Source organism: Melospiza georgiana, chromosome 1, assembly GCF_028018845.1.
Source record: "Melospiza georgiana isolate bMelGeo1 chromosome 1, bMelGeo1.pri, whole genome shotgun sequence".
In the NCBI taxonomy this organism is placed as follows: domain Eukaryota; kingdom Metazoa; phylum Chordata; class Aves; order Passeriformes; family Passerellidae; genus Melospiza; species Melospiza georgiana.
This window is the reverse complement of record NC_080430.1, coordinates 71,968,639-71,980,902: the sequence shown is the minus strand read 5'-3', so window position 1 is coordinate 71,980,902 and position 12,264 is coordinate 71,968,639. Positions and strand designations below refer to the sequence as shown.

At 38.1% G+C, this 12,264-nt stretch overlaps 1 protein-coding gene across 1 annotated transcript in view; it reads left to right on the top strand.

The window, feature by feature from the left end:
• GMDS (GDP-mannose 4,6-dehydratase) overlaps positions 1 to 12,264 on the top strand; it is a 409,482-nt gene that overhangs the window by 171,913 nt on the left and 225,305 nt on the right. Inside the window, exon 7 of the mRNA XM_058027867.1 lies at positions 11,117 to 11,244. Coding sequence (XP_057883850.1) covers positions 11,117 to 11,244 — 128 coding nt within the window. The remainder of the gene's footprint in view (positions 1 to 11,116; positions 11,245 to 12,264) is intronic.

Below are 12,264 nucleotides of genomic sequence, written 5' to 3'. Positions count from 1 at the left end.
TCCCTCTTCCTTATTCCTTGCTTGGGATGGAGAGTTTTCACTGGAATGACTAGATGTTGTCTTGGGATGGGGGAAGGTGGAATGGTGGGCAGAGAACAAGAAAAACATTCTTTCACAGCATATTTATTTACTCTATTGAGTGATTTCATCCCTTTTTGACTCTTCCAGGGTCTCATTGTTTCACAAATAGCAAGATACTTAACTTTCTCAAATTCTTGTAAAATTTTGGCATGTTACCTTCATTTGGGGTTCGGACATGATATTAAGGCATGAAAAACCAAAAAAGAATCATTGCTTGATTGATTAGTTCATGTTCAGAATAAAAATCTCATCTATTTCCACTTTGAGCCTTGGCAACAAGCACATAGAGGAATTTGTGTCAGTGACTAAATGAGAATGTGAATTTAAGTTACTTTCTGAGCACCCTTTCAGGTAAGAAAGAATAAGAACCAGGCTTATGTTCATTTCCTGGTACAGCATTAATCTGACTGAACTGTGCATCTATCATTTCTTTCTCTGAAGTTCTTTACCTTTGGTTAGCTTCAGGCTCCATAGGATCCTTGGCTACTTCATTTCTCACAAGACAGCAATTTTTACTCTCAGAGCACGTCTGGTCTCCAGACAGGGGGCTATCTATTAGGAAAAAGCTTACAGTATGATATCTGGAGATGTTCTGTAAAACTGTATCATTGTGCATTCAGAAACAAGAGTAAAACATGTAATCTTAGCTTTTGGTGCTAAAATTTACAGCTTTGTCTGGAGTATGTAGAGAGCATGTGTGTTTTTCTGAGTGCATGCACAGCTACCTATGGGGATATAAAAATGATGTGAAAGGTCCCACTAAAAACACAAAGCCAGGAAATTCAGAATTGGGCTAACTTTCTGTCCTGGTTTCACCCCATTGTGTTCAAGCATTGTAGACATCTCAGAACAGCAGGTGATCTGACTGCCTCTTGTGTTCCTAGAGGAAGTATAAACTAACTTAAATGGGAAATATCACAAAAACAGGATAACAATGAATTTCAGGAGTCCACAAAGGAAGAAGTGTTCTTAAAAATACTGTTATTAAAACAGTAGTGAGCATTACAAGCTGAATGGTGGTAAATGGATGTATTATATAGACACTCTGTTTTTTTTACCATTGAATCACTTTCCAAAGGTTTTGTTTCACATTTTCTTGTGCAAAACTTTTGTGGTGATTGGACATGTTAATGGTGGTATGTTTAAGTTTGTCCTCTTCTTTGTAAATTTAAGTAATCTGACTTCAGCCAAACTGCACCAATTTATCTTGCCAGAAAGCTGAGTTCTCTGTGTTTATAGCTGTGTATTTATTTATATTATTAATTACACTAGAGAAACTCTATTCCCACAGAGAAAGAATTCAGGAGTGGGATTCAGTTTCAGTGACAACATTAGTAAAAAGGAATATTCATTGAAATGTGTGAACATTTCAAAAAGCTGTTAGAATTTTACTCAATGATTATGTTCAAAATATTTTCTCACTAAATAAGGGTCCCTTTCTTTTTTTTGGTCCTTTATTCATTTTAGAGTGAAAATTAGCAACATGCCCAGGCTTTGTCCGAGAGGGGAGTTCGCTCTCAGCGATGATTTTTATGCAACCTCCTGACATACCCTTTCTGCCTGTGGGAGAGCTGCCTCTCTGTCTGGTGGCATTTCCAGTTTGGAGCTTGGGTGTGGAAGCTGCAGCACCCTTGCTTAACTTCAGGGTCCTCTGAGAGTGATCACATCCTGTGCTGCAGTAAGGACATAGATTTTATGGGAAGTTTAAGCAACCAGCAGTAACTACAGCTAGGTGAAATAATGTTTTTATTGGCTTTCTGAATAGAGGAGGTCAACACAGCTAGACCAAACATGGCCAAGTCCTTTGGACCAGAAGGGACATGCTGTCTTTGTTGGCTTGCAGTCTTCCTGGTGTACTGTCATTGTGTCTCTGCCTTTTCACCCCATTCTATTATTAAACTCTTAGGCCTTGGGGGCTTACTTGAGGGTTGGGTTCCCCCTGCTCCACACAATCAATCAAAGCTTTTTTTAACAGAGATTTTTGTTAAAATACTACATTTCAGGGTTGTTACTTTGGTTTTATCCAAAATAATGACTTCCAACATTGTCTTGCTCCATCTTCAGCAGAACCACTTGTCCCTGTGCAGGAGCAGAGCTTGGGAAATGGGGACAGCAGGGACAGGGAGAGTAGGCTGAGAGCACCATGAGCTGATCTCATGCCCTGGGTTGCACACCAGCTTTTCTGCATGCCACAGCACACACTGTGAAGGTTTTTTTTTTGGCTCTTAATATCTGAGCCAGGTGTTTACTTGATTAGTTTGTTATGAGTCTGAGAGGGTGTCTGTAGCTGGAAGATTTCATCCTTGTACTTGAAACTGTAGAACTTTGCAAGTAATGATATGTACATTGACTTGTTGGGATCATCAGTGCTGTTGGAGATGTATTTCTCACCGCATCCTAGCTGAGAATCCAACTATTCATAACATGGAAAATGAAAGGAAATGTAGCACCTTGCATTTTATGTACCTTGTACTAGAAGAAAATGTGCCTACTGTATTTGCAGAAGCTGAGATTTCTTTTTTTTTTGCTTCCCTCCAGTTATCACTGGCCCTCGCCTTGTTACTTCTTGGTGACCTCTTTCCCCTTGGCAGTTTCCAGCTCCCTGAAAAAATGATTCAGCTGTGTTTCAGAACCCCCTCTTGGTGATTCCAGGACTTCTGTTCAAATGGCGGTTTAGTAAAATCGAAACACATTTATCAAATAATGTATTGAGGACTTAAAGGGTGCCTCAAGGACTACCGCTGTTGCAAAGCTAACCAGAAGGAAGTCCTAGGAGAAAAATTGTTGAGCAACAAAGCTCCAAAGGGAGGCACATGGATTAGGAACATCTTGAGTTATGCTGTATAAGTGTCAAACCCGTCTAGCACTGCTTTATTAGTTTGTGTGGGAGGCAGTTTCAAATAAGCTGTTTGGCTGTAGCCAGACCATTTCTCTTGCTCCAAGAAAATACATCAGCACTGACTCAGCAAATTTGCCGCTGTGACTGGTTTCAAGGTTAGCTCTTGTTACAGTCTTTAACCTACAGTAAAAGTAAAGGAAAATTCTTTTTCCCACTGACTTGAAGTGAAATGATACGTTTTATACTCAAGAAATTTGCACATTAAAAGTTAAGAGAATTATGGGTGCACAGAAAGTCATGGAAAACCCGTGCAAAACTTTGTTTACATCATGACCCACCGCAAACTGATGTCCCAGCCACCTGGAGAGGTTGAGAGACCAGCCAGATTTAGTCCCTCAGAGGTCAGAAGGTCCAAGAAACTGTATTAGTCAGTCATGTGTCAGCAGGTAAGATTAAAAGCCTTGCCTGCTTCATCTCAAGAGAGTGCGAGGGTAAAGGCTGAACGTCTCAGCTTGAACCGTCAAACAGCAACTTTTTTGATGTGCTACTGGTTGCTGAGAGGATGGAGGAGGGGAACAACAGGGAGAAAAGGAAAGGAGTGTTAAATTTAAGAGCACAGATGTCTGGACTGTGATAGCCATTAAACAAGGGAAGTTAAAATCACAGGGGTTTGTGCAAGTTGCCTAAGACAGCAGGACAATTCCATTTTGTACAAGTGCTGGATTTTCCTTTTGGTTCCATACAGTTCTAGCTATTGTAGCACAAATTAAGCAAAGCATGTACTTAACTAAAATTGTTTACACAAGCTTTAACAATGTAAAGAGTCTGTACTGATGGGCAAGCACACTCATGTTTACCCACAGCTCACACATGCAAGGGCTTGTGTAATTCTGTGACAGCTGAAATTAGAGGTTTAATTCAATAACCTTCGCTGTACAATTTTAAAAACACAGCTTCAATGAATGTTGGAAAATCAGAGCGGCTAAAGAAATCTACCTTTGTTTTATAATGTAGTGTATATGAACTGCGATTAAAAAAACCAAAGTGAACATTTTGGAGCAAAAGGTTAAGTTTTCTGTAAGCAAAACGCTGCTCTGTTTATGTAAGCACCATTAGCAACATAAACTTGGGAACAGGAATAACACTTTTACATATTGTTTTCAGTATTAATGTTTGGGTTTTCCTTTATAAGAATCTTTGATGCCTCACCTTTTCCTGTTCAGTGTACAGTTCCTGAGGGGAAAATATTTTAATTTAAGAAAAATTATATGGAGGAAATATACTAAAATAGCACATTTTAGCTAACCATTATTGCTGGTATATCAGCCTGTCCTTTGAACAACCCCATATGATAGATCCAAGAAGTGTAATTATTCCTCAACAGTGGTATTTTAATTGTGAAATCTAATAGCTTTGTGTTACACCCTACACATGCACATTGTCTTCTAATCAAACATCATTTTTTCACAGTCGCTTTACAGAACTGCTGCTGTGGTGTAGCCATAGAAATGATCCTGTCATTGTTTTTTTGAGAGGTGGAAACCTCTGTTTGTATGCAGCACAGTCATGAGCAGTCTAAAGCCCTGATGACAGATGCCCAGTGGAGGGTTAGCCCCACTGAGTCACTGGGGAGCGTGGCCTGGGCTGTGGCAAACACCTCCTCAGGTTCTCGTCCTTGGGTGGTGGTTGGTAGGTCTCTTCCCCTACTCCTGTGTCCCCTACTTTTTACAGAGCTTACTAGTTGTCCCCTGAAGCAGGCTTTGTTCTGTCTTTTCACCCACTGGGAAAAAGAAAAAATTTCCTACTCTCTGTGCTCCCTCCACATTTCTGTACCTTGTTGTTCCTCACAAGGCTGTCTCTCGCTCTCAGTCTCCGCTCACATTTTAAAAGGCAATAATTTGTGTTCCCTCCATGCGTAGTTCCATGACCTCCTGTTGCCCTCAGCTGTCCAAATGTTCTATGTGCAAGTGGATGGCAGGGGCAGAGGAGTTCTGGGGTTGGAGAGCATCAGCCCCCTCCACTGTCCTGCCCTCCCCTGCTGATTCCCACCTCTCAATGCCTTTATCTTTCTGCCTTAACCTCCTCATTTTTGAAATATTGAAGTATTTTAGTAGTGCATCTTCCATTATCTCAACAATGGGCACCCAAAGAATTGGTGCCACATTTCTGTTGAAAACTGGTGTGCTAATGGAAAATGGAACTAAGGAGAATTAGTGCAATTTGGTATTTTAAAGGTTATAATGTCATATATGTTATAATATCAATATATTATTAAACAAAATAATTCATTTTATATGCTGATTGATGCCTTTGTTAGCAGTATTTGAAGGAATTACTATCACATAGCTTTATTTAAATCACACATTTCCAAGTCACTTGATAAAGAGAGACAAATTTATCCTCATGTTACTGGACCACTGCTTTCAGTCTGGGATCTGCAGATTTTTTTGTTACCTAATTGTTTCCCAGGGAATTGATGAAGAATAACCTCTTTGAAAATACTATTATCAGTAAAATTTCCTGTTAAGAGAAAGATACATGACCATTGGAAAATAGCTTGGGATATGTAAACTGAAAATATTTGAAAGACATTGAAAACATATTAAAAAAATCTGAGAAAACCACTGCCATAAGCTACTTTTAAAATTTTAAAGAACAGAGAAAATGATTGAACATATTATGATGAAAAAAGTATTTCCAGCCATGCTATACAGGATTAAAATGAAAGGATTAAAGCACTATATCTCATGTTTCAGGAAATAAAATGATTTATTGCTCCAGTCAGGAAGATGTTTCCCATGCATGACTTTACAAGGAATTGCTTATGAATCATATCACACTTATTTCATATATATTTCATTTTGCAAAAATCTGATTGTGGACTTTATGGCAAGCTCATCCAAAGGTAGCTGTATTTGCTGAGTAAAAATTGATGACAAGCAGAAGAAAAAAAAGTCACTTTTAGCCATGATTTTCTCTTTATTTCTAAACAGTGATGTTTCTACTTTGTGTAATTATTGTTGTGAAAACAATTAATTATTTTAAATTGTGCATGGATTCACAATTTAAATGCACCACTGTTTAAAATATATTAAGTAACTGCTCTACTACTTTTACCAAACTGCAATACTGTATCAGTGGTTTTGATCAAGAAACAGTTTAAAATTCTGTTTAAACTCAAAATATGGAAGGTTAATTTAAAGATATATAACTTGATTCTTCATTTGGTTTACAATGACAATAAATCCATTTACTTTGGAATAATTGTTATTGATGTTCATCAGTGTAAAGAGTTTTAAGTCTTCTTTTCTTAGAAGATCTGGTGTTGCTTTTTTTTCATTACACCTTGTTACAAAAAATTGAAAAGGTTCTTATAGAATGGAAATGATGAGCAATGTGAATTTTCAGGCAATCAAAACATTTTAATGATCTCATTAAATGTATCATTTACAACACATGTATGTTAAAAGAAATATGTTTCTCTGGGTTAGTAGAGTTGCTGGGTACACAATGTGTTTGAACATGTTAGGCTTCCAGTAGAATCTATGCCAGAACTGCAAAAACTTGGAGGAAAAAAACTGCAGAGTTTCAACCTTTTTCTTGTGTCAGTATCTTCAGAGGCAGAAACTTTTTAATCATATTTTATGCAAAATGAAGAAAAAAGGTGTTACGAGAACTTGGTAGATTTTTCTAGGACTGCATCTCATTTGATAGATAAGGACTGCTATTGAATTCTGTAAGATTGATTATCATTCTATCATATTGCAAGGATTAATAATGGATTTTCTTAGGCATTCAACAGCTAGTTTTACAGGGAGAGCCGTTTTCCTTAGACCACAGTTTTATCATTAGTTGGTTTTTGTATGCAGTCTTGAGAACTTGGAAAATGAGGGTTCTTGAAAAGAAACAGATGCTACAATAGTGGTTCTTAAAGCTTCTTCGTCCATTTGGTTGCCTCTTCTAAACCACAGTATCCAGAGAAAAACTCCTATTTAAAACAGGCAGTTCCCTGATGACTCACAAAGGCTGGAACCCCAGTGCTGTAAAATGAACGGGGTGCTGATCCAGGGACAAAGAATTTTTTTTTTTCTGTCTTGGGGCAATCCAGCATTGGAACTGTAGGTGCACTAAGACCATGCCTTCTAAACAATAGTTTTCAATGTGTATTAATGAGAGATGTGTCCAGCTTTCAAAATTGCATCTTTGCCAGATGTAGGCAGCATCCTTCTGGAAGGAATGAGCTGTTTTCCACCCTGAGCCAGGCAGCACAATGGGTGACAGGTCTGGGCTGGAGAGAAAAGCTATTGCATTATATCTCTGCTATTTCTTTTCATTGTATTGTTCCTGCAGTGGTTTGGCGACAAGTTATATGTTTTACAGATAGGTCTGCTTGATGAGGAATCCTTGCTTTAAATCCTTTCTAGGGTAAATCAGGTTTGTAAATCAGACCTTATGGTTCCTATTGGAATGTGAACGATCTCAAAGGGATGGCTTGGGTTTTGAAAACAAATCTAAGCTAATACCCAGTGTTCCTGAAAGAGCTGTTAATATCATGAAAACTGTTGTTAAAGTCCCCTTTTAAAATGTAAGAACTTGTCAGACCTCCTCTTGAGTAGAGCTGCTTGGAACAGCTGAAATGTCGCACCCAAGCATCCTCTGCTAGGTCTGGCCATATCTCTTCTGCCTGGCCACATCTTTAATGCTTCATTGCAGCGATTCCAGTGCTGCCAATCACAATGCAAACCAGAGCATAATGTGGCCCATCATGGTTTTGATGTATGTGCTGCATAGATAACTATGCAAGGCAGTTAGCCCAGCATGCTTGGCCCTACCAACAGCAAGAATGACTCTCCTCAGGGTTCCTGCAGGAAAGTGAGCTCCCAGACATTTGCCACCCACAAATTTTGAAAAGGTGTTCAAATAAGTCAAAATTCATCAACCATGTAACTGAGTTTTTAACAGTCCACATTTATTTGTACTGGGTGTGAGCAATGAGTTGTGTTTTATAAAACCTCTCTGAACTGAGGGAGCAGTGCAGAGATAGGAGACAAATATGGGACTCTGACATCTCTCTTTCCCACCAGTCTAAGGTAGCTTCTGCCACTATCACCAACACAGTTCCAGGTGAATTAGCAAGGTTAGTAGCATAACAAATTAGGCTTTATTTGCCTGTGATAACTGGTGGCATTTTAGCTGCTGCATCACCTTGATCCAATGAAAATCAACATAAAGGTTAGCACACCAGCAGCTCTGATGGTACTCTTCCTGGCACTGAGTGGCTATTTTGTGGAGAAAAACGCCCTTGTGTGTTCAACATTAGCAAGTCTTCACTACCTCCTGATGAAGAAGGAAGCTAACCATTTCTGTGCCTCAAAAGATCCTTTGTATTCAGTTATACAAACGCATGTGCAGCGTTTTGCCTGGACCTTTTAGATAGAATCAGTCCCGAGGAAAAAGACATTCCTTCTGCTAAATTTCAGACCAAAGCAATGTCATAGCCAAATTGCAAACCTCTAGGACAGGACTTTTTAGTGGAAATGCTGACATAGTCTTAACAACTTTGTATGACTCCAGCGGGCACCAGCCTAAATTCTAGTTTAATGGCATGGGATCAAACACAGAGTGTAATGGGATATTTTAAGATACTGTGTTTGAAGGGAATAAGTACTTAAACATTATTTATGAACCATATCATTTAAATGCTTCTGAAATGTGCCATTCAGTCCTTGGGTGCATGAAAAAATTTTCTAATTGCATTTCTCAGAATGAACAGTAGCATAGTTTTCTTCCACAGCTTTAATGCTGAGGCATTTCCAAGAAGAGGGTTGGTATTATTTAGTGGAACCCTTACTAGAATATCTCTGGAAAATTAAGGTTTTCATTTTTTCATTGTGGTGCTCTCTAGTTTTTCAGTTCAGCCTTTTGAGGAATATTCTGATTTTTCTTGGAGAATATCTTTGAAGATTGTTTCTCTCTAGTTAACAGTGTCTCTTCAAGAGGACAGCAGTTATTAGTATTTGTTGTGCTCTGCTAGGCAAATCAGCTCTTTATTGTGTGTATCTTTTATACAATTAAAGTTAAATTGATAGCATAAAAGTTTTTCTCTCACACAACCTAATGTGCTGCTTTTTTTTTTTTTTTTGCTTTTTTTTTGTAATGCTGAGGAAGCATTTGCTCCAAAAGGGGAGTTGACATTCATTAGTTGTGCAGGTTGACAGTAAAACTTGCTTTAATGCAGATGGTGACTAGAACTCTCATTGCTTTTGCTACAAATGGGAATGTAGTGTTGAAAGCAGTCAGTTTTCTTTATTACTCAGTTGCAGCCTGGAACTTTAAAACATCTACTTTATTCCAGAAAAAAACCTGTTCCTTCAGCTGTTATTTGCTGAATAAAAATCCTAACTGAAATAATTTTGGTGCAGAAGGTTTCAGAGCTAGTCCTAGTAAGTTTTAGCTATTGGTTGAATCTGTTTTTGATTAATTAGCAATAATCTGTGAGAAGGTCTCAAAGCATTTTGGTAAGTTAAAAATAGAAACAATCTTTGGAGAGGTACCAGTCTGGCTAAGCCAAAAAGACTCTGTCACTGGCTTCTGTTAAGCCAGAACTCCACTCCTGCTGTAAGCCTGTCCAGCCAGGAACAGGAGAACCCCAGTACTTGGCTTTCAGAAGTTCAAATAGCAGAGTCACAGTGCTGGTACCGGCCAACTCTTGAGGAATTTGCTTTGAAAAAGACTATGGAGTATATCTTGTTTCTGAAAGTTTGCAAATCACACTGTTTAGGAAGCTTAATTTATATACAAACACCTTTTTCAGGGGATATGGAAATTATATGATTTTCATCTTTTAAAGAGCAGGTGCAAATTGATGATATATTAGGATATATAAATGGCTAATAACTGGAATTGCAATTAGTTCAGTGGTTTATGAAAATTTAAAATTCTATCTTAATCCTGTGGTAAGGTCTGACTTTAATTAAAGTTCTTCATTCCACATGATTCTTACAGGTGTGCTTTTTTTTTTACTTTTAGTAGAGTCAATTGATACAGAAAAGTAGTGTGGTGCTATTGGCATTACAGGAAAAACCAGTAATGTGAAAAAGACACTTAATGTTGTTTAATAATGCTGCAACCTTTTGTTTGATTGACAGGAAACAGAACATATTGAGATGTGTATCTAAAGAGCAGAGTTTCATAATGAAAAAAACTACATGTATGCACTGAATGTATAAGCTACACTTTTGAGACTTTAGAAATTTGCTAAAAGCACTTTACAACTACAGACATTTTCACTAAGTCCCCTGTTTTTCATTTGGAGGAGGTATCATCTGTCACCATTTAATCATATCTGGTTTTAGCTATTAAAAAGGCATGTAATTTTAATTTTTGTGGCTCATTAGTGTGCAAATGCCAATGGGCCTAAACTCCTGGTCTAAATTCAAATCCCTCTGCTTTTGAGGAGACTGTGACCACCTTTTAGAAACACAGCCACCATAATCTGAAAATCAGTCTGAAAATAAGTAACCAAAAAAAATTGTTTAGAGCAACTCCACTGGAAGCAGAAATGGGTACACAAATTTTCCAAAATACTGAAATATAGTAAAATAAAATACAGTCTTCTACTGAAAAAGTTGTAATCACAATTTCATGATCTAACTGAATCTGGAGGACTAAGAATCCCCAAAAACTAGAAAAGTATAATGCATTTAGCCATTGTAGTTCCTTGGAGAATACATAGTATTTGCATTATCTCAATTTTTTTATTAATAAACACATTTATTTAGATAGTTGCATTCCTTGAAAAAATAAATTAAAAATGAAAAAAGAAACTGAAACAGAAAAACTTGAGGGTGGTCTAAGATGTCTGTCTTCTTTATGTAACCTTTTGCATTTTGTGTTTAAGAACTGACATTCCAAATGATTTTCTTTGGCTTAATGCCTGGAGTGAATACTGAGGCAGCAAATTAGGAATGCTTAAGAAGTCCCACAAAGAAAGATGTTTGCTGTGAAAGTGCAACTAATGTGACACTTGCCCTGGAAGCTTCCTAGCTTGCTCAAATGATAAAAGATGGTGTGGGTCTGTGTGGTGCAAGGGGAGTGAGTGGGGGCTGAAAGTGCCACGTGCTGAGCTGCACGAGGTGTCTCCAGAGCTATCTGCCCCTGTGACAATGCTGACACTACCCTTTATTTCTCCTCCAGGGGCTAACTTTGTCACTCGGAAGATCAGCCGCTCGGTAGCCAAGATTCACCTTGGGCAGCTGGACTGCTTCAGCCTGGGCAATCTGGATGCTAAGAGAGACTGGGGCCACGCCAGGGACTACGTTGAGGTAAGCTGTGGGATTTTTTCTGAATCATCTCTGTGGAGGGGATAATGCTTATTGCTGTAACTTCAGGTTATGGTCCACAGAGGGCTATCTCAAGATTATTTTTTTTTTTTTGCCTATTGAGGTCTGTTAACTTTGTCTTGCTCTTGACTTCAGATTAGGGAATTTAGTAACACAGCAGTCTACCCCAGGCATGACCTGAACAGAAAAATAAATCTTTGGGTTTACATTCCTTGCCTGAATTCCTGGGGAAGGGGTCTGACTACAACGTGGTTCTATTTTAGAGTGTTTCTTCAATTCTTTTGACAAATTTTATGACTGATAAAATGACTTGATTTCAGCAAGATGCAGAATCACCTGAAATGAAAGATGCTGCTGGAGGTTGGTGACCTTTTTTTAGTAAGGCAAAAATTAGGCCTGTATCAATGCCCTCTTTGGTTATATGTTATAAAGAAGCATCACAAGATAGTTGTGATGGCAGGTATTGGAACACATAAGCCTGCACTTGGTGTTTGAAATGTCTGTAGTCAGGATTTGTTTCTAATTTTATTCTACCCATCTACTTAAGCAGACAAACAAACAATGCCCCTGTATTGTATTACAAGGAGACATGAATGACCATGTAGGAAATATTGTCTTTTCCCCAGGAGATTTTTGTCCCCATTTTGGTGCTTAAAGATTTCCTGTGGTCATTGGACTATTTCTGTCTTTTAATAATTCCTTGCTGGGAAACCGGATTTGACTTCACCATTCATTGATGTAGTTTAAAAAGATGACGACTGTTTGTTTTGGTTTCCTATATTACAAAGTAAGAAGTATCTCAGTGGGCAAAAGTCTTGATTTTTATCATAAATTGAGACTTTAAAGGTCGAGTAAAAGCTGAGCTCTCGAATCTTCTTTACAATCAAAAAGAACAAGAAAACAAAATCATAATGCTTCTCTAAACTGATGTCCTGGATGACATTAGAAAAGGTAAACAGCCATACTGCCTTGGTATCAAAAGGGTTACATCAAGCAAGTGAA